Consider the following 21,833-nt stretch of genomic DNA (forward strand, 5'->3'; position numbering starts at 1 on the left):
AAATCCAGCGCCACACCCCCACCCGGCACTGCTCCCTGCTTCTGCCTCCAACCCAGGACCAACGCCAAGCCCTCTGCAAGCATCACGGCTGAAGGGTGCCCTCTACTGGTTCTTTGGAGGACAGCGCCAGTGCCTGCCCAGAACCCAGCTCTCCCCACCGGGCACTGCCACGCACCTGGTGGGACCCACAGTGCAGGGGAGGCCAGAGCCACACCTGGGCTGAGATCCACCTGCTCTGTGTCTCTGCTTCCTCTCCTGCTAGCTGTGGATACAGCGTAGTGCCCACCCCCACACCAGGGTGCCGAGCAGTGAAACTGGCCCTGGTTCTGTGCAGGTGTGGGCTGTCGTGTGACTGCTGTGTGGGCCGTGCAGGTAGGAATGGCCAGGCCTGGCCTTGCACACGGGTAAGCCTAAGCTGTGGATGTAAGCCGGGCCCTCACTCGTCGGCTCAGCCACTGTGGGGGCCACTGGCTGACACTCAGCCTCCTGCGTGTGGCCGGGGCCCAGCCCAGAAGCAAACTCTGCAGATAGACCTGGGCCTCCCCAACAGCAAACGTGGGGCCCATCCTTGGGGTCGGCTGGGAAACAGCAGGGAAGCTCCCGGCCAGGCCAGGCCATCGACGGGGCTGGGTGAGCATCTCGCCGAGCTCCTCGTCCGGTCCCGCAGCGAGGCTGTCGGGATTACAACACGGCCTTCCGGGTAGACACAGGGTCACGCAGGACTTGGCCCTGAGCCCGCCTGCCTTGCAGCCAGGGGCCGGGGTCAGGTAGAGGGAGGCAGGAGTTAGGGGAGACGGTGGGGCGGGGAAAGTCTTCCTGGGGGGACCAGCAGGAGAGCAGCAGGACCCTAGCACAGCCCCAGCACATGCCAATGCTCTGGGGCAGGCACACAGGGGCCCCTGGGCTGAGCAGTGATCTCTCAGGGGCGGGCACTGTGGCACAGTGGGTAAAGCCGCTGCCTATGCCGCTGCCATCCCATACAGGCACCAGTTCAAGCCCCAGCTGCTCCACTCCAGATCCAGCGCCCTGTTAATGCTCCTGGGAAGGAAGTGGGCGATGGCGCAAGTGTTGAGCTCATGCCACAGAAGACCTGGACAGAGCTCCTGGCCCCTGGCTCCAGCCTGGCCCAGCCCTGGACATTGTGGCCATGTGGGGAGTAAGCCAGCAGATGGAAAATCTCTTTCTCTGTAACTCAGCCTTAAGACAGGCAGGCAGGCATGAATGAATGAATGATGGGCCGGCGCTGTGGCGTACCAGGTAAAGTTGCCACCTGCAGTACCAGCATCCCATTTGGGCGCTGGTTCAAGTCCCAGCTGCTCCACTTCCCATCCAGCTCTCTACTGTGGCCTGGGAAAGCAGTAAAGATGGCCCAAGTCCTTGGGCCCCTGCACCTGTGCGGGAGACCTGGAAGAAGCTCCTGGATCCCGGCTTCGGATTGGCACAGCTCCGGTCATTGCGACCAATTGGGGAGTGAACCAGCGGACGGAAGATCTCTCTCTCTCTTTCTCTCTCTCTCTGCCTCTCCTTCTCTCTGTGTAACTCTTTCAAATAAATAAATCTTTAAAAAACAAACAAACAAAACCAAAAACGCCTCCAGGGTTCCAGAGACATTTGGTCTTTTTTTTTTAATTCCACAGCAGCCTGTGCTGTCACGAGTGCGGCCGGGGCAGCGCTGCCGGTTTCACCTTTGGGAGGCAGCGGGGCCCCACAGAGACGGCGGTGAGGTTTTAAATCTCTTTTTAATTAAGGAGAAAGCCTCAGCCTGCGTCAGGGATGAGCAGCTGGCGTGAGCCCGGGAGGAGCCGCAGACGAAGGTGCCCACCCCACAGGCCCGACCAGACAGCCCGAGCCCCGTGCCGGGGCCAGCGCACGGCCCCTGGTCACCCGGGCATCGGTGCTGGAGGTGCGTCCCACCCTGGCCCTGTCGCTGCTCGGCTGTGTCCCCTCCCCCCGGCCCTCAGTCTACTCAGCCCTACAGTGGACACAAGAGCAGGCCTCCCTAGGGGACACAATGGAGGTGCAGACAGAGAACAGCAGGCCACGCGCCTGCCGTCAGCTCTCCCCTAGTGCGCGCCCTGGAGGCGGCAGGCTGTGGCTCAAGTACTTGGGTCCCTGCCACGCACCAGGGAGACCCTGATGGAGTCCCGTGCTCCTGGCTTCAGCTTGCCCAGCCCTGGCTGCTGCAGCCACTGGGGGAGTGAGCCAGTGGATGGAGATCTCTCTCTCTCTTTCAGCTACTCTGCCTTTCAAACAAATATAAACAAAATAAATCAGCAAAGAGTGAGCAGAGTGCTTGGCGCTCTGCCTGGGCTGGGCCCCACGTCTGCTGAGGCTCCGGGAACGCGGTCCCTGGCAGGGACCGGCAGTGCTGCAGGCCCAGGGGCACCAGGTGGCAAGCGGTCAGCACGGGCCTCCCTTCAGTCGCAAGTGGCACAGAGCCGGGGGGCCCCATCAGGCCCCAGGAGCCAGCGGTGAGCGCCAGCTTCCTCCCTCCCCGTCGTCTGCCTCTCAGACGCTTCCGGAGCACCTGTCTGGGCCAGCCCTGGGGAAACCCCGGGGAAGGAGGAAGCACTGGGCTCCCAGGAGTTAGGACCGGGCGGCTGTGCGGCCGGCCAGAGACAGAGAGGTCTCTCTGTGCACGCACTGTGTCCTCACTGCGTGCCAGGCCTTGGCCAGGGAGCAGGGCTTCAGGAACGAACGCGGCAGTGTGGCTGCTGCCCCCAGGGCTCCCAGGGCACGAGGAGGAGGTAAGCGGTGGTCAGCGCTGTCGCCTGGACACCAGCTGCCGGGGCCAGCACGCAGACCACCCAGGCGTGGCTGGGGAGGGGTCCGGTCTCCCTACTGCGGTGCCATGGGCCAGCCCTCCCTCCTCCCCGAGGTCAGCAGTTGCCGGAGGCTTAGCTTAAGCAACGTTGACAAGACAGAAGGGCTAAGTCCCTGCTGGGAGCCAGGAGGGCCACGCGCTCTGCCCTGGACCTGGGGCGGGGCCAGAGCAGGCGCCCTCTGCTCCAGCGCTGCTCTTTGGAGCTGAACCTGGGCTGGGGGTCTCTGCCCCCGCAGCCCCTGGGCAGGCTCCCCTCAGGCTCCCAGGCCGCAGCTGCACACTGGGGTCCCAGCCAAGCTCACTTGCCCCTTGTTGCCGTGGGCAGCCCCCATCTGCAAGGCCAGGGCGTCAGCTGTCGCCAGCGCTGCCCGGGGCCCACGCTCGCCCCTCACGGCCCAGCCTCTGGGGCGTGGGCCAGGGCTACCCCCGCGGGAAAACCTCCCGTGTGCGGCACAGGTGTGCTTTGTACTGCCCCAACCTCTCCCTAAAAATGACGTGATCACTTGTATTTGAGAGGCAGACAGAGCCAGTTCGCTGGCCAAAAGCCCACAACGGCCAGGGCTGGGTCAGGTGAAAGGCGGCAGCCAAGAGCTCCATCCGGGTCTCCCACGTGGGTGGCGGGGACCCGACCACTTGAGCCACCATCTGCTGCCTCCCACTAGCAGGATGCTGGACTCCACCCCAGGCACCGGTGCCCCGGCCAGCGTGCTAACCACTGCGGTCAATGCGCAGCCCCATTGGCCAACTCTTGGTGCAGCTGGGTTGGATGCCACTGTGGGAGCTCCTGTCGAACAGGAAACTCCCCACCGAAAACCGCTGAAGGCGGCGGTGAGCACGGAGCTGCACCCTGAGCCGGGTTCCAAGAGCCCCGCCCCCAGCGCCCTTCAGTTCCTCCTCGCGTGCCCGGCCTCTGCCGACGCCCGGGCCTCTGCGCCCACGCAGCTCCACTGCCTGCAGCAGCTTCCCCCGCTCTTCCAAGCTTGGCTGCTTCCTGGGGACGCCCACTTGCCCACTAGCAGGTTTCTGTCCTAGCGGCCAGCAGTCAGCCCCCGGGGGCAGCTGCCATCGGCGTTCACCAGCTGCCTCGCACAGCCGGCTAACGGCCGTCCCGTGCGTCCCTGCAGCCCGCGGACCTGGGCCAGGGCCCGGCACACGACAGGGGTGACTGCGGCCTGATCAATCTCTCTGCTGGCTGTGAACCGCCGCTGCGGCAATGGCGCGGCTCTGACCTTTGCTGTGACCTTGAGCCGGCCTCGGAAGGCCAGTCAGAAACACGGGTGTCGCCACCGCCAGCCTCCAGCACCCCTCCCCGACTCACGGGCCAGGCTGAGGGGAGGGGAGGCTCAGAGCCCCTGAGACGGGCTTGGGGCACTCGCCGGGCGGTCAGGGCTCCCAGCTCGCAGGCTGGCCGGCCAGGGCTGTGCCCGTGTCTCCCTCTGTCCAGGGTCACGAGAACGGGGCAGGTCTCAGGAGCAAAGGCGCCGTCCCACGTGAGCGTCGCGTGGGGTCCACACGGAGCCTCGCACGGGGAAGACGCCAAGGGAGCTGAGTGGACAGGGGCCCCAGCTAGCAGCAGTGACCGTGTGTGCCTGCCCTGGCTCCAGGTGACACAGGAGCCCCGCCCCCAGGCTGGGGCTGCTAACGCGGGGGCTGGCGGGAGCACCGCGTGTCCCCTTGGGTCCACTGCAAACGAACGCTTCCCCAGACGACGCGTCTCTCGAGACAATGGTGACGAAGCACTCCCCAGGCACCCGGGCTGTCCCATGGGGCCCTCCCCACAGGGAGCCAGCCCCAGTCTCTGGCTCCACGGTGATGCGGGCGTGAGCTGGGCCGGAGTCCTGCACAGAACCCCACACCTCACCTGGAGCTCCCAGTGCGCCCGGCATCCCGGGGGCTGGGTGGCAAAGCCGCCCCCCAGGTCACCCTTCCTGCCCAGGTCCCCACCACCTGCAGACGCCTCCGAGGCAGGAAGGTGCAAAGGTCCACTGGGTACCGATGTCAGGGCTCATCTCAGAACCCAACCCACTTTACAGACAGGGACACTGAGGCTAGGGCACGTGCAGGACGCTGCCGTCAGTCGCTCAGCTCCCTGACACCACAGCGACTTCCTAGGGGCTCCCCCGGTGCTCGCTGAAGCCCCCCATTCCTGACTCAGCAGGTTGGACGGGTCTGGCCGGTTCTGGGACACGGGCCTGGGGAACCTCAGGGCCATCACAGGATTGCCTGCTGCTTCCTGGGCGGGGAGGAGCTGTGGGGGTGAGGGCATCCGCCTCCCATGCGACGCGCCGAGCCCTGCTGCCCGGCCATGCGGCCTTGAGCCAGCGAGAGCGCCCGGGGCCTCAGCCTCCCCACCTCGCACGGCCTCTGGTTGTCCAGGTGCCCAGGGAGGGTGACAGCACGAGGGAGGCGCTCCTTGGACTGGGAGACCCCCTTACCACGAGGGCACAGCTGCCCCGGCCTAGGCCCTCCGAGGGGGCCCCCAGCCGAGGTGGACGCGGAGGCGAGGGGGTCTGGGCACCTCCCACCCAGGGCCGGGCCTTTACTGCCGCACACAGAGGGGCGGTGCCTCGTGGAGGGCCGGCCCAGGAGCTCAGAGCGCGACCTTATTTGGAAGCGAGGCTTTTGCGGCTGTACTTAGCTAAAGACCTCGCGATGAGCTCAGCATGGACAGGAGCTCGCAATCCCAGGACCGGCGTTCTTGCGAGGAGGGGGCGATCTGGACACAGAGAAACACGGACGAGGCCTCGTGGGGCTGAGGGGCGCCCGGAGCCCTGGGGGCTGGAAGAGGCAGGGAGGCCCCCCCTGGGGCCTCCACAAGAGCAGGGCCCTGCTGGTCCCAGGGTTTCAGCCCCTTGGCCCCCTGCCCCATCTGTCATCCATTATGGCAGCACCCGGGCACTCAACACGGTGGAGACAGCAGCCCCGTCCCCGAGGGAGCTGCCCCAGCCGCCTGCCCGCTGCCCCCCGTGGAGAGGGGCCGGGGGAAGGAGCAGGCTGGGGAGGGCCTTGCACAGAGCAGACGGGCACGCTGAAGCCCGGAGACACGGACGTCGCCCACAGGTACGCAAGACAGGTGACGGTGCCTCAGACCACGCCCAGGATGGAGGCCCAGGGGAGCAGGACACACCCCCGAGGCAGGGGCTGCTCCTCCACAGTGGGGGCCAGAGCGGGAGGTGGGACTGCGATGCCCCTGGCTACAAATGTACCGAGAGCGGCCGGCACCACGGTACAGCAGGTAAAGCCGCCATCTGCAGTGCTGGCATCCCATGTGGGCGCCGGTTCAAGTCCTGCTGCTCCACTTCTGATTTGGCTTCCTGCTGATACTCCTGGGAAAGCAGCGGAAAATGGCCCAAGTGCTTGGGCCACCGCACTCATGTGGGAGACCCTGGATGAAGCTCCTGGCTCTTGGCTTTGGCCTGGTTCAGCCCTGGCCATTGTGGCCAACTGGGGAGTGAACCAGTGGATGGAAGCTCTCTCTCTCTAAGTGTGCCTTTTGCATAAATTAAAAAATATTAAAAAGAAGGAGAGAAGAAATAGGAGCCATGCAGGCACTTCAAGGAAAAAAAAGAGCATTAAAGTGAGCGCAAGGCTCTGCTGTCAGGGCCCTGTGTAGCTGCAGAGGTCACACTCCCCCCAGGCTGGCTCTGCTCCAAGGCCAAGGCAGAGCTGGGACTGAACCCAGCTCAGTGGCTTCGGGCTGGGCCGTGGTGCAGGGAGGACTCCTTGGAACATCCCCACGGAGGCAGAGGAGAGGGGGAGGGGGCCTGGTCCTGGCTGGGCCCCGGCTCCTGGTGCCCTGAGCAGCGGTGGACGTCCAGGCCCTGGGCGCGAGGACAAGAGTCCGTCGCTCCTAAGCTCACTCCAGCGAGCGCGCCTGACCTCACTGCAAGTGGGGTTTTCGCAGATGTCACTAAGTGAAGGACCTCAAACTGACCTCACCCCGGCCCAGGTGGGCCCTGAACCCAGTGAACTCGGAAGGCAAGGGAGCAGGCGGGGGGGAGGGGACGGTGACGACGGCTACAGCGAGGCCTCTGGAAGCCGCCATCGGGTCCAGCGCCCACGTGGGTCAAAGCTGCGTGGCTCCAAGCAAACGGCACCATCTCTCAGGGCCTCTGCAAACCAGGCCTGCTCAGGGCTCGCGCCGGAGACGGGTGCGTGAACCGCGGAGAGCGGCCGGGCTCCGAGTCCCCGGTCAGTTAGCCACATCGGCCTAGCTTGTGACCCTGTCTCTCTGATTCACAGAACGTACCCTAAGGAGTAACAATTTAAGAAACCAGAATGCCAGGTGTTTGATATGGTATTACCCACAAGGCAGTGCGCCGGACGGAGCCCTATGGTCAGGGAGGAGAAGAGTCAGCATGAGGCCGCCCCGGGGAGCCCCGCGCGCTCCCAGCCCGAGGACAGTGACCTGCGCGTGGACCTGCGCAGGCCTGGGCTCGGTGCTGCGGGCAGCCGCGTGAAGCCGTATAGGCAGCACAGGCAGAGCTGTGGTGTCACCCAGGGAGGCCTGGTCCCCACTCGCTTCAAGTGCAGAGTGCAGGGCTCTGTGCCCTCCGTGGCACCCATGCCTGTGTGGGCCTCGTCTCTCCAGACACCAGGGCTGGGCGGGTGTGGTGGGCTGGAGGCTGGCGGCACACAGCTGGCGATGAGAGACGCACGAGCCGGCCTCTCCCGGCACCGCGGGCTCCCCCTGCCCACCCTGAGCAGCCCAGGCCCTTGTGAGCCCTCAGTCCTGGCCGTGGGGGGGGGGGGGGCGGCGGAGTGTATTTCCCAGGTCCACCCCTGGCTGAGCCCCCGGCTGGGCCAGAGGGAAGTGGCCTGGGAGACACCTCCGTCAGACAGCAGAACACGACACGGCCCGAGTGCCCAGCGACAGGTGAATGGCCGGCGCCCAGGGCCTCTCCACCAGAGAGAACGCTACCCAGCCACAAAAAGGGAGGGGCAGTGACCTGAGCTCCTCCGTGGACGGACCGGAGGACACGCAGGACAGACACTGGGGCTCCACCAGTGTGAGCTCCCGGGGCTGCGAGGGCGGAGTCAGCATCCGTGGGCACGGTCTCCACGCGTGGGCACGGTCTCCAGGTGCCAGCATGGTCCCCACACATGGGCACGGTCTCCACGCGTGGGCACGGTCTCCAGGTGCCAGCATGGTCCCCACACATGGGCACGGTCTCCACGCGTGGGCACCGTCTCCACACGGGCCATGGTCTCCACGCGCGGGCACTGTCTCCACGGGCACCGTCTCCACACGGGCCATGGTCTCCACGCGCGGGCACTGTCTCCACGGGCAGGTACCATCTCCACGCACAGGCACAGTCTCCACACATGGGCACGGTCTCCATGCACGGGCACCGTCTCCACACGGGCCATGGTCTCCACGCGCGGGCACTGTCTCCACGGGCACCGTCTCCACACGGGCCATGGTCTCCACGCGTGGGCACTGTCTCCACGGGCAGGTACCATCTCCACGCACAGGCACAGTCTCCACACATGGGCACGGTCTCCACGGGTGAGCACCATCTCCACACGGGCCATGGTCTCCACGCGCGGCACCATCTCCACACACGGGCACTGTCTCCACGCGCGGGCACCGTCTCCACATACAGCCACAGTTTCCATGCCCAGGCACGGTCTCCACGCGCCGGCATGGTCCCCACACACAGGCCATGGTCTCCACACATTGGCACGGTCTCCACACGGGCCATGGTCTCCACGCGCGGCACCATCTCCACACACGGGCACCGTCTCCACGCGCGGGCACCGTCTCCACATACACCCACAGTTTCCATGCCCGGGCACGGTCTCCACGCGCCGGCATGGTCCCCACACACAGGCCATGGTCCCCACACACAGGCCATGGTCTCCACACGGGCCATGGTCTCCATGCGTGGGCACTGTCTCCATGCACAGCCACAGTCTCCACGCGCGGCACCGTCTCCACGCGCGGGCACCGTCTCCACATACAGCCACAGTTTCCATGCCCGGGCACATTCTCCACGCGCCGGCATGGTCCCCACACACAGGCCATGGTCTCCACACATTGGCACAGTCTCCACATGGGCCATGGTCTCCATGCGTGGGCACTGTCTCCATGCACAGCCACAGTCTCCACGTGCGACACTGTCTCCACGCGCGGCACTGTCTCCACGCGTGGGCACAGTCTCCAGGCACCGGCATGGTCCCCACACACGGGCCATGGTCTCCATGCGCGGGCACTGTCTCCATGCACAGCCACAGTCTCCACGCGCGGCACCGTCTCCATGCGCGGGCACGGTCTCCACACACAGCCACAGTCTCCACACATGGGCACGGTCTCCACGGGCGAGCACCATCTCCACACGGGCCATGGTCTCCACGCACAGGCACCATCTCCACACATGGGCACCGTCTCCACGCGCGGGCACCGTCTCCACATACAGCCACAGTTTCCATGCCCGGGCACGGTCTCCATGCGCCGGCATGGTCCCCACACACAGGCCATGGTCTCCACACATTGGCACGGTCTCCACATGGGCCATGGTCTCCACGCGTGGGCACTGTCTCCATGCACAGCCACAGTCTCCACGCGCGGCACCGTCTCCATGCGCGGGCACCGTCTCCACGTGCGGCACCGTCTCCATGCGCGGGCACCGTCTCCACGGGCGGCCACGGCAGGTTCGTTCTGGAGCTGCACACGGTGGTGGCGGCTTGGCAGTGTGAGGGGACGTACGGCCACGGAACCGCGCACCGAATGGCGCAGGGGCACGCTCTGCCGTCATCACAGGAAAACCCCCACGCACAAAGCTGGCACCCAGAGGAGGGAGGCCCGAGGCTTCCAGGGCTCACACCCACCTCAGCCCGCCAACCGCTGGCCACGCCCGAGATCAACCTCCACCACTCACAGCCTCAGTCAACAAACGCCTCCCCACTCTCCCAGGGCTCAGCCTGCAGTGGCCGAGGGGCCAGGCCCTGGAGGGACCTGGGCTGCTTGCTCCTCTCCTGCCACCTTCCCAACAACCCTGCTCCGCCCACAGGAGGAGCTGTCTTTCAAACGCCCCGCCTCGTTGGCCAAGGGGGCGGGCCCAAGACCTAACTGGGCCAATCGGATGCTGTCCTGGAACTGGTTCTGGGGGTGGTGGGAACCGGGGTCACCCAGCCTGCTGGGCCCCTTCCGCCTCTCCTCCCCTCACTTCTGCAGCCTCCCCGTAGCCTCCTGGCTCGCGGTCGCCAGGGCCAGTTACCACGGCTCACAACCAGAACCAGCCTTGCCTGCCTACCACTCCCCGGACGGGCTACAGAGTGTGCGGCCATCTGATGCAAGAACGGTGAAGCTGAGGGTGGTGCTACAGCCACGGGGCTGAGCGCCGGGCGCCGGGCACCACACGAGGCAATGGAGGCACAGAATCCAGGGGCCGCGGTAGCGGTGGTGACGCCAGAACTCAAACGCAGCCCGTCTGAGTCCCAGCTCCACGCCTGGACAGCTCTCTGCGGGCGGGGGCGGTGAGTGCCCCTGGGGGAGGACACGCCTGGACCAGCGCAGAGGGCACGGTGTGAAAGGGCAGCGGGCGGCTGAGCGCCGGGGAGGAGGCTGAGGTCAGCAGCAAGGCTCGGAGCCCGGCTGCCACGCCCCAGCCCGGCCACGGCCACGGCCACACGGAGCAGGCGGGGAGCTTGGAGGATGATGCACTGGAAGGCGTGAGAGCGAGGCCAGGGCCGCCGGACGGAGGCAGCCCGCAGATGGGGTAGGGGTTGGTGGGCCTGCGGCCCCTGGCCCAAGAGCTGTCGGCGCTCCTCCCAGGTTGCAGGGTAGAGCAGGGGTGGGGTGGGGGCTGTAGCAAGTGTCCCTGAGGACCAAGAGGCCCTGGGTGGGTCACGCTGGGCTGAGGGGCCTCAGGGTCATCCAGGCGCTGGACGGAAAGGTCCGGCGCTCAGTCTGGAGGCTGGACTGTCTCCCCAGCACCTGCAGTACCCCCAGCGGTCTGCGTTCTCCCTCCTGCCCCGTCCTCCGCCCTGCAGGGGTGACAGGAGGCCCCACGTGAGCCTGGCTGCTTCCCCGGCCTCCTGCTGTTCCTCTGGGCAGCCCGGGTTATCTTCTTGGGGGGAGCACGCTGGGGCGCCCTCCCTGTCACTCAAAGGCAGGCCTGGGGGAGCACTCCGAGCAAGCACCTACAGAGCGCCTGCCGGGCACCGGGGCAGTGAGGCAGGCCTGCACCCCACCTTCCCCCACCCTCCCCAGCCGGGGGCGGGGCCAGGGCGGGGCTGGCCTTACCTGACAGGCAGGACAGCTTCAGCCCCATGTCGGCAGGCCTGCGGAGAGAGGAGAGGCTCAGAGGGCGGGCGGGCGGGCGGGGCTTGTTTTGCCCTGGCCACGCGTGGCCAAGCCCCCGCCCCGGCCCTGGTGGGTGCACAACAGGAAACAGTGGCGGAGAGGAATTGCCGGCCGAGAGGTCGCGGCGCCTGCCGGCTACATCTGGGCCGCATTTGCTCAGAGTCAGGGGCTGTGACGGCCGCCACGCTCAGGCACCTCAAAGCCAGGTGCACGGCCAGGGTGCTCCTTCCAGGGGCTGCAGGGCGTTTGGTCGGTGCTGGGGACAGCAGGGTCCTCGTGCTGGGCTGTGGGGGTGGCCCAGAGCCCAGCATGGCTGCCCCTGGTTTAAAACACAGATCCTGCTCTGAGGGGTGCCCAGCCCCGGCCCATGGGACATTAACACACTTCCAGCCAGGGTTCCCGCCACGTCCCTGCAGGACGGAACGTGTCCTTGCAGTTCTGAGTGACCGATGAGGAAGCCACCTCTGAACCACGCCGCGAGGGTGCTGCGGCGGCGTCGAGGCTGGGGGAGGCAGCGTCCCCTGCCGAGGCCTCGCACTCACCGGAGTCATGGGGCCGGGCGTGAACCCACTGGGCTAAGGCTGGGCAGGCCCTGTGGAAAGGAGGGCTCCTGCTTCCCCCAGAGCCTCACGGGACGCTGGGCTCCGTCGCCTCCGGGCTGGACTTGGAGTCAGGTCGGGGGAGGGGGGGGTGCAGGGGACCAGGACCCCTTCCATGGGCAGCTCTCCCTCGCCAGACAGCAGCCCAGGATGCTCCTGCCCACCCCCTCCAGCTCCAGGGAGGTCCTGGTTCCCTAATATTTCTCACGCCGGCATGTGGTCTCGGAGGACCCAAAGTAACAGGTGGGTAAGAACCAAACGGGCCATCGCCTTGCAACGGACATAGTTCACAGCGGCAGGACAGACAGACAAGCAGGGGCCTGGGGGGCCCGGGCCGGGGAGAGCCAAGCAGGGAGGAGCCTCCCAGGAAGCAGGAAGGGACTGCAGAGGTCCGGGGATGAGGCCGCGGTCCCCAGGGTGGGCTGGATGGGGGCGGGCCCTGGAGCGAGCGATCCTGCGGACTGCTGCTCCGGGGACGTCATGCCAAGGAGCAAGCTCACGTCCCAGAGGGCTGCAGGCTGGCTGGGTGGCTGGGGACAGCAGGGGACCCCAGCCCGTCCCGGCCCCGCCCAGGCCCTGGAGCCAGAACTGGCATTTTAATGGCGTCCAGGGGTTCTTGAACACGGGGACGGTGGCTGGGGTGGGGATGGTGCAAGTGCGGGAGGGCCCGGGGCGTCCACTGGGAGAGGGTCCGAGCTGGGAGTTGGAGCTGATGGGGGGGAGGGGGGTGCAGGGGACCATGGTCCCCGTCCTGGTCGCCGTCCTGGCTGAGCGGCACAGCGGTGTTTGCCCGCAGGCAGCTTCCTGCCTCCAGGACTCCACTTTTCTCATCTGTAAAGTGGGGATGCCGGACTCATGGCCCACGGAGCCACGGCCAGGAGCCAGAGTGTGTGTCAGGAGAGGGCTCGGTGCAGGCGCACGGCAGAGATTCGAGAAATGCCCTGGCTGCAAAGAAACAGCTCACAAAGAGGACAGCAATGGGCGGCCCGGCAGACGCACAGGCCCCCGGCACGGCACAGGGTGCAGTCTTGCTCTCCCGGCAGCTTCTGCGACCTGGCCGGGGACGCTGTCTAGGGACCAGGGCACTGGCTCCCAGAAGGCTCGTCTGGGTTGATGGGCTTTGTCCCAAACTCGCTCGCTTGTAACCTGAACACCCCGGGGAAGGAGGGAGGACAGACGGACAAACAGGACGGGAGGAGACAGGAGGACGGGGACCAAGCGTGGCCCCGGCCTGGGTCCTGGTGACCCTGGGGGACCAGAGCTGAGCCAGGGCCAGGCGGACACAGCGTCAGGGTGGTCCCGTCCATGACAGCAACTCTCGGCCCGGTTTCTAAAACTCCCAGGGGGGGTCTGAGCTTCCTGCGCCCTGCTGGCTGCCTCCCCCTAGGGACAACCCAGGAGGAGGAGGAGGGTACTGTGTCAGCTCAGGCAGTGTGAGGTGCTGCGCTCTGTCCCCAGGACCAGCGTGATGCCACCAGCCTCCAGAGCAGGGCCCCTGCGTCACCAGCGTGATTCTGCGGCTGGGGACTACCGTAGGGCAGTGGCACCGGGGGACCACCAGGGCGCCCCACGGTGTGGTCCCATGCCATGGCGTGGCCTGCTGCACCAGGGAGCCCCGGCCCCTCCCGGTGGGGCCTGGGCTGGCCCCTGCAGAGAAGGCCCTCGGACTGGGGGGCGTGCACCCCCACTCTGCATCCGTGAGCCCTCACGGTGGGCAGGGGCTTTGACCTTAAGCGTCATCATGGCCGCCGTTTCAGCCGGGAGACACCTGGCTCTGGTCTCAGCGGCCCGAGGGCTGCAAGGACCGCTGCCCTGAGCCCTGATGGCGTCTACCAGGGGAAGTTCCCCCCGCCCCTCCTATGGTGAGCGGCTTCCGAGGGCCCTGGTGGGCGGCTGAGCCGGTGCCTGTGCTGCGGCTCCATGTTTGCGTGCGTTACCGGCAGACACCTCATCTTCGTAAGCAGAAAGAGGGCGCGGGAGGGGGTGTCCCTGGCTGGGCTGGGCGCAGGAGAGCACCCGGGGGCGAGGTGGTGGTTAGCTGTCCACACCTGCAGGGCTGTGAAAGTCCCCTCCCACGCTGTGCCCCCCCGAAATGGCAGATCACGACAGCTCCCAGGACAACGCGTGCTTCCTGGCACCCGGGTGAGACTCCCCAGCACCAAATGGGGATCCTCTCTGGGGAGAGGGACGGGCGGCTTTAAAGACACTTCCTCCTGCGGTGGTTCGTCCTGCTCTGAGCTGCGGTGAGGCCAGGCCACAGGCCTCTGCTAGGCCCAGGCCCAGCTCAGCTCCCAGGAGGGACAGGCAGCTCAAGGGGCGGGGGTGGTTCCACAGGCAGCAGCCTTGGGTGTGTGTGTGTGTGTGTGCACGCCAGCCTGCTCCCTACAGGTTTCCAGGCCAACAGGACACAGAGCCTACCTGGGGGCCGGAGGGACCCCGTGTCTGCAGAGTCCCCCCAGGTACCACGTGTGTGGCCCATGGCGGCTCACCGAGAGCCCCAGGGTTGAGGTACCCCCCTGGGAATGGATCCTACAAACCCGGAGCTGGTGGTAGACAGAGATGGAGCTGCAAGGTTGAACACAGGGTGCAGGGCTGGCCCTGTGGTGCAGGCGGTTAAGCCACCAGCTGTCATGTGGGCACCAGTTCCAGTCCTGGCTGCTCCACTCCGATCCAGCTCCCTGCTAATGCGCCCGGGAAAGCAGCAGACGGCGGCCCTAGTGCTTGAGCCCTGCACTCACACAGCAGACCCGGGAGAGGCTCCTGGCTTCGGAACAGCCCGGGTCCAATCTTTGCGGCCATCTAGGGAGTGAACCAGCAGATGGAAGATCTCTCTCTCTAACTCTGCCTTTCAAATAAATCTTTTTTTTTTTTTTGACAGAGTTAGACAGTGAGAGAGAGAGACAGAGAGGTAGGTCTTCCTTCCATTGGTTTACCCCCCAAAAGGGCTGCTACGGCTGGCGCTGCGCCAATCTGAAGCCAAGAGCCAGGTGCTTCCTCCTGGTCCCCCATGCGGGTGCAGGGCCCCAAGCACTTGGGCCATCCTCCACTGCCCTCCCGGGCCACAGCAGAGAGCTGGACTGGAAGAGGAGCAACTGGGACTAGAACCCAGTGCCCAGATGGGATGCTGGCGCCGCAGGCGGAGGATTAGCCAAGTGAGCCACGGCACTGGCCCCTCAAATAAATCTTAAAAAGCCAACCCGCCCGGGGTGCCCGTGGAACGTGCTCCTCATCTGTGGTCCACGTGCAGTTAAATTCAGCTGTGTGGCTTCACCTGTGTTTGCTGACCCTGCGGTCCAGGGAGGGGACAGAGCGAAGGGCAGGCCGGCCAGAAGCCAGGTCTCCTCTGGGTCCCTGCAGAGGCACCTCCCAGCCCTGCCCTCTGCCTCCTGCACAAAGACCTCCTTCAAGGAGGAGGTGAGGCCAGGCGAACCCAGCTCAGGAATGTGCCCGCCTGCCCAGGTGGGCGGAGCCAGCGCCAGGTTCTGCCCAGGGGCAGGCGCCGCCCGGCACCTCGGCACACTCTGCAACAGCACTAGATTCCTGCCACTCCGGCCCCGGCACCGCGTGGGAACAGGCTGCGGGCCCTGCTGCTTCCTGGGCGCCAACTTCAGGCTTCGCCACAGGAGCGCCCCGCTGGCCACAGCCTCTCACCAACAGAAAGGGGGGCAGGCACCACCCCCGCCTCCCCTGAGCTTGGGCTGCACCTGCCCCTGCCCACCGCCCCCTTTCTGAATGCTGTCAGTAACAATGTTTAGGAATGAGAGAAGAAAAAGGGAAACCAAGGAGCACGGAGTGGTCTACCCTGGGTAGCCCTGGGGGCCGGCGACAGGGTGGCCACCTCCCCGGGCATGCCACCCCTTACCCCCCTAACCATGTGGGCGGGGGGCACGAGGTGGCCCCAGCGCCAGGGCTGCACCCACCCTGGGGAAGCGCCTCTCGCTGCAGGTGGGCACTGCTTCCTCACCCTTCACTGGGGACAATGAGCAGCACCTGCCCCTGCTGGGGGGGGTGTGTGTGTGTGTGAAAACACCGCGTGGGCACCTCCTCCCTGGCCAGCCTGAACCGCCCCTCCCACTCCTCTCCAGAGCTGCCCTAAGCCTGGGGAACTCCCCCGCCCCCGGTGTGCCCACCGGTGGAAGGTGCTTCCAGGGGGATTAGGAGCCGGCCAGCCTCCTTGGGGCCGGCTGGGATTAAGTCTTTCCATAAATACTGGCTCCCTCCCAGCCCGGGGTGGGTGTGGCCCGGCCCGGGGAGGGGGCGCTGCTGGAAGCAGCTCAGCCCAGGGCAGGGCAGGGGCCTCCCTGCCTCAGCTTCCGCATCTGTGCAATGGGGGTGCGTGTTCCATCGGGCCCCCTGAGGTTCCGGGGGCGCTCGGCCCGCCTGGGTCTCCCAGCCCAAGTGGCAGCGCCGGCCCCGCCCCCGCCCGCCCCTGGGGAGCAGCGGGTCCCGCACCTGCGCCGGCCGCCCCGCGGTTCCGCCGAGCTCAGCAGCCGAGGCGGCGCGGGGAACCGCGCGGGTGCCCTTTGCGTTTGCAAAGCGGCTTTGATGCCCTGGGAGCCCCGGGGCCCCCTAAGTGCGGCGGCTCATAAATAATACATTCTGAAATCCTGGATGAGGGGAAATGGCTCCCGCCGAGGCCTCCCGCCCCGCCCTCCGAGGGGGCCGAGCGGGCGCCGGAGCCAGGTGCGGGCTGGGGGGGCCGCAGGCGCGCGCGCGCGCGGACACACCCCCGCCGCGCAGGGGCCAACTCTCCCCAGGCCCGCGTGTCCGCGGCAAAGTCTGCGAGGAGCGGGGCGACGCCCGGCCCCGGGCCCCCGCCCCGCCCCCCGGGCCCCCGGCCCTGGCGGGGCCGCGCCCTCCCGCCGCGGAAGCCCACGGGGCGTGGACAGCGCGCGGCTGCGGCTGGGGCAGGGCGGGCGCGCGTCTTCCAGCAGGGGGTGGGGTGGGCGGCGCGGGGCCGGGCACTCACCGCTTCCTGTGGGCTCACAGCCGCGCCGCGCCCGGGGCGCACGGGGCCTGGCCGGACGCTGCAGGCGGGGCGGGCGGCCGGGCGCTGGGGGCCGCGGCGACGAGCCTGCGAGAGAGAGCAGCGGGGGTCATGGCCCGGCCGGCACTCCCCGGCCGCCGCCGCCGCCGCCGCGCGCCCGCCTCCGGCCCCCGCCCCGCACCTGGAGGGCGGCGCCGCGGCTGCCCGCCCCGCCCCGCCCCGCCTGCCGGGCCGCCCGCCCCCGCCTACCCGCCCTGGGGGAGCCGGGAAAAGTTTGGGCCGTGGCTGGGCCGGCTCTCCGCCGCGAGCCCCTCGGCCCGGGGTGGCGAAACGGGGCGCCGGGACTCCCCCCATGCAGGGGCCCTGCTGTGGGGAGGGGCGGCTCCACATCTCCCCGTCCTCCGCCCCCTGGCGTGGTCCCTGGGGACAGAGCAGGGGGCAGATGGCCCTGTGGTCAGCCAGCCGCTTCCCTGGGGTGGGGGTCTGCCCTTTAGCTACGCCCTCCCCCTCTGCACCCCAATTCTGGGAATGAACTGGGGGTGTGGCCACAGGGAACCACCTGGGTGGGCCTTGTTCGCACCCCCCAGCCCTGCGTGGTGGGGGCAGGCGCCTATTCCCTTGGGGGCCACTGGCCTTTGACACTTGTGTGGGTGTTTGATTAAAACCCCCTGAGGTCCCCCTGGTGCCCCAGCCCCTCAGGAGTCTGCGGGACTCATCAGCTCCCACAGGAACCAAGAGGGTCCTGCACACCTGTCCGTCCCCAAGGCAGCTGTGGGGTCCAAACCGTCCCCTCCAAGGGCAGCAATGGAGTCGCGAGGAAGCCCCAGGGAAGAGCACCCCCCAGGCGGCCCCCTCCTCGGGGCTGGGGGAGTCAGCCTGGCTGTAGGCCTCCTTTGTTGACAGGAGTAAGGGTCTCCCCAGCGCCTGCCCGTGACAACCCTGGGAGGGACAGTTAGGTCCTCCTCCCCCAGGGCACCGGTCACCTCCGCCTGGGTCCTGTCTGCACTCCTGGGCTCTCCTACCCCTAACAGAGCAGGGGAGGGGACAGGGTGCCCCAGGGGAGGTAGGGAAGGTGTGGCACGGGCTGAGACGGGCACGGAAGGAGCCCCTAGTCTGTCCTCCGCCACAGGGCTGGCCCTGGACATGGGGAGTTTGTGCGTCTCTGCGTGGGGGACCCTTGTGGGCTGTGGGGTGTGGAGCAGCGCCCCCCAAAATCGTGACAACCAAAACCCATCTCCAGACACAGCCAGCTGTCCCAGGGGCTCCCCGGTCCCGAGAGCTGCTAGAATCCCCCAGCAGCTCACCTGTAGGTTAACAAAACCTGTGAGGCAAACAGTCGGGCCAGCCTTGCCCGGTTCTCACTGCATTGCTCCAGGTAGGGCCCAGGTTTAGAGGACAGGAAGTCTGCAGTGACGGGGCGGGAGCCCAGCAGAGCCCACCTGGGCTGGTTGGGGGGGGGGGGAATAGCAGGGAGCGCTGAGCCCCAGACCCTGGACACTAGGCAGCCCGTGGCCCCACAGCCGCCTCTGGTCAGAGTCCCATGTGCTCCAGGGGAGCAGGTGGGAGAGTGAGGTTCCTTTAGGTGTAGGACCCCGGGGGTGACTGTCAGGCCACTGTCTCCTGAGCCCCACATGCCCCCTCTCGGTCCCAGGGCCCCTGTGCCCGCTGAGGAAGGAGGAGAAGGCCAGGAGCACCCCGCCCCCACCCCCGCCCCTGGGGTCCCTCTGTGTGCCTGGCACGGCCAGGCCCTGAGGACCTGGCTCTCCTGGACGCTGCTCTGTGAGGGTCAAGGACACAGACATGGAGCAGAGCTGGGGGCCACGCAGGGCTGGGGTGGGGGAGAGAGACCCGGAGGCAGTGGCGAGGAAGCATTGGCAGGGAGAGCTGCCCCGGGGAGGTCTGGGCTCAGGGAACAGCACAGGATGGCGATGGCCATGGCCCTGGCCCCGGCTCCGGCCCCGGCCCCCGCCCTGCCCAGTCAGCCCCTCCGGCAGCTCTGAGCAAGCCTGGCGGCCTGCGGGGACCCGAGGCAGGCGTCTCTGACCACTTGCAGAATGAAGGGAGGTTTGCATGCATGAGCGGAGAATCCAAGTCCTCGGGTTCCCGGGGGGTGAGGGGGGGACCATGAAGCAGATGCCAGGCCCTGCCCGGGGAGGCCGTGAGCCAGGATGCCAAGCCAGCAGGGCTGCTGGGGAGCCACGGGAGGGCAGCCGAGCGGCTGCTGTGACCAGCAGCTGGGAGCAGGCTGGCCCTGCCACCGACGCGGGGTGGCAGCTTGGATGCCAGAAGCCTCGACACTTGCTGGCACGAGGGCAGGACCTCCCACTGCCGAGGCAGCACCCGGCCACGGCCCTCTGGAGGGGCTCGGCCCAGGGTGTCACGCCTGTGCCCACAGTTAGCTCCCTGCTTGTGGCACGACTGTATCCCACAACCCTGTTCCGAGCAAGGTGTAGGTTAAGACCACTAATGCCTGACCTCCCCATAGGGAGGAAGGTGTGTCCCCCACCACTGGAGTCGGGGCTGGCCCTGAGCCTGGGCAGCCGGTGGGATGGGACAGGTTCCAGGCTGCCTGCGGGCTCCTGGGAGGGGCTGTGGAGGCCTCGCCCCGACCCCGCCAGGGAGAAATTGACTCCCCAGTGGAATAGGCTGGGTCCAGGGAGGACCTGCCTCCCGCCTCCCCTCCTCGGCAGGCACTGGCCGAGTGCCGTCTCCCGCTCCGACTCCCCAGCCTCCGCAGGTGGGAGCAGTGAATCTCTGTTGTTCACCAGTGGCCCGGTGGAAGGCAGGTTACCGTGCTAGCCTGAAGGGCCGAGCGGCCCTGGCCACAGGGCGGGCCTGGCTCTGAGGACAGTGCAGCCGAGCCCCCAGCCCCCCACCCAGCGTGTGCGGGAGCCAGCTTGGACGTCCGACCCGCGTGAGCCGCGTCCGGTGGTGTGAGTCCCAGCCAGGGTCAGGAGTTGTCCTAGTACCGCCAGGCCACGCCACAGAACTGGGACGGAAAGGAAATGGTGGCTGTCGGGAGCCCCAGAGGTTGGGGTCTTTTGTTACACAGCAGTGGGTGGCTGAGGCTGGGCCCTGGGGAAGCATCGGCGTGGGCGGTAACGGCTTCCTCTGGCCTCCTTAAGTGACAGCAAAGCAGCGGGCTGAGCCAGCCTTGGCTGCCCTGGACTCAGCACTGTTTCGGATGTCTACCGAGAACAGGAGTGCCCCGGGTCTCCCTGAAGAAGCCCGTGGCCGCAGACACTCTGTGCCCCGTGCTAGCGCCTCCCAGCCCGTCTCTCCCCTCCTCCCATCCTGACTTTGGGGTTTGAACGGCGCCAGGACCCGCTCTACAGAGGAGACGGGGCGCAGAGGGGTGACGTGGCTTAGGACCCGGCGCTACGGAGCTGGTGGCGCCTGTCTTCCTGGGGCAGCCCTGGTGTGGGCATGTGTGCCCGTACCCACCCTGAGGGCGTTCAGAGATGAATGCCACGGTGCCCGGCGTGTGCCCAGCGGCTGGGAGGATGGGCCAGGCTGGCCGCGACACGGGCACCGCCGGGGGTTCTCACGATGTCTCCTCTCCGTGTTCCTATTTGAAAATTCCCTAAAGAAATGTTTAAAGGGAAATGCAGGCCCTGAGAGGCCCCACAAGCTGGGGGCCAGGGGCCACCAGTGCCAGCCCCACCCTGCAGAGGCTGAGGCGCCCCCTCCTCAGAGCTCCTCAAAGGCCTGGCATCCCCGCCCCGGGAGTGGCAGTGACTGTCTCCCTTGGCTCTGAGCCCCCGGGCGCGGCAGCTGCAGCATCACTGAGCAGCGTCACGCAGGGCTGCCTGGCTGTCGGCAGCGGACTGGGCCTCCCTTCCCCTTCCTTGGGGTCCTGATCCCGCGCCCCTCACCCGGCCGGGAAACCTCAGGGGAGTCCTCAGCCTAGTGTCAGGTTGTCAGCCCTGGGCTGGGTGTGCAGCGGCCACTCCGAGGACGTGTGTGTGGGCGGGGGACAACCGTGGGAGAAATGCGTGTCACCGTGAGTCCGCGAGGGCCGGACGAGGGCCGGCGACCTGCGTAGGCGCCAGGCGCCGTGACAAGGGCTGGCTGCACGGACCTCGCGGGCCGCTGCTATTTTTATCTCCCTTTTGCAGAGCAGGCAGCCGATGCCCGGAGCGCTGTCGTCACTTGTGCAAGCCTAGTGCGAGTGGGTGACACAGCCGTGGTCCTCGCCCAGCCAGGTCTAGCCAGGAGCACCCGCCCTGGTGCCTGTGCCCCTGAGGGCACGTGATGGAGGAGAGTGACCCACGGTGGGCATCAGGGGCCACCCGGGTGTGGCAGGCACAGCAGAAGGGAGCCCCAGGCTGCGCCAGCCAGCGTCCTCCACTGCGGAGGGACCCTGGGAGCATCGCTGGCTTCTTCGTCGGAAAAAAAAAAAAACCCAACAGGCACCACTAAGAAAATGACATGGCGAGCCACAGCCTGGGAGAAGACACTCGCACCTCAACTCTCCCCTTAAAGACGTGGGACCGGAACACAGGAAGAACCTGGAACTCAGCGACCAAGAGGCAAAAAACCCATCTGCAGCCCGGGCAAGAGGTCTGCGGAGTTCCGGAAAGAAGGCGTGCATGTGGCCACGCTCGGCGCCCTTCCTGCCCGGGGAGGTGCGAGCCGAAGCCGGGGAGCCGGTGCTGGAGGCGCGTGCGGTGCCTGTGAGTGCCGAAAAGCAGAGGCCGGCACCGAGCGCCAGCACGGACGTCGAAGCCCTGCACGCTGCCACCAGGACCCTGCGAAGGGGCAGCCTCTGTGGGAGACGGGGGGCCGACGCTTAGAGAGTGGGGCGTTTACAACCCATCACCTCCAGGGGCCGGCGCAGCAGATCTAAGTCCACGCCACAGCTCGCTCTTGGGCCGTGCCAGGGTGTGGGACACGCCTCGGAGACGTGGCACAGAACGAAAGCCGGTCGCGAGAGGCTGCGTGTCCGGCGACTGTTTATGCCAAGTGTCCAGAAGAGACGGACACACAGCGACACAGAGCACGCTAGGGGCCGTCGGAGCCACAGAAGGAAATTCATGGCCGTTACAGAACTGGTGCAGGCCAACTGTCCGCTGAGCTGCTGCCCCCCAGTCGCCATGGCAACACCTCCAAGGA

General features: G+C 67.1%; 1 protein-coding gene across 2 annotated transcripts in view; it reads right to left on the reverse strand.

Moving 5' to 3' along the window:
* The window catches only part of C19H16orf74 (chromosome 19 C16orf74 homolog), a 35,537-nt gene that overhangs the window by 7,646 nt on the left and 6,058 nt on the right, over positions 1–21,833 (reverse strand). The window contains exons 1-2 of one of the 2 annotated variants that reach the window (XM_062176857.1): positions 16,701–16,751; positions 11,073–11,110 (exon numbers count right to left, since the gene is read on the reverse strand). In XM_062176857.1, the coding sequence (XP_062032841.1) occupies positions 11,073–11,100 (28 nt within the window). In that variant the 5' untranslated portion in view covers positions 11,101–11,110; positions 16,701–16,751. Of the gene's footprint in view, positions 1–11,072; positions 11,111–16,700; positions 16,752–21,833 lie in introns of those variants that run through there. The other variant, XM_062176858.1, reaches the window with a different exon arrangement.

This window comes from Lepus europaeus, chromosome 19 (genome assembly GCF_033115175.1).
Source record: "Lepus europaeus isolate LE1 chromosome 19, mLepTim1.pri, whole genome shotgun sequence".
Taxonomy (NCBI): domain Eukaryota; kingdom Metazoa; phylum Chordata; class Mammalia; order Lagomorpha; family Leporidae; genus Lepus; species Lepus europaeus.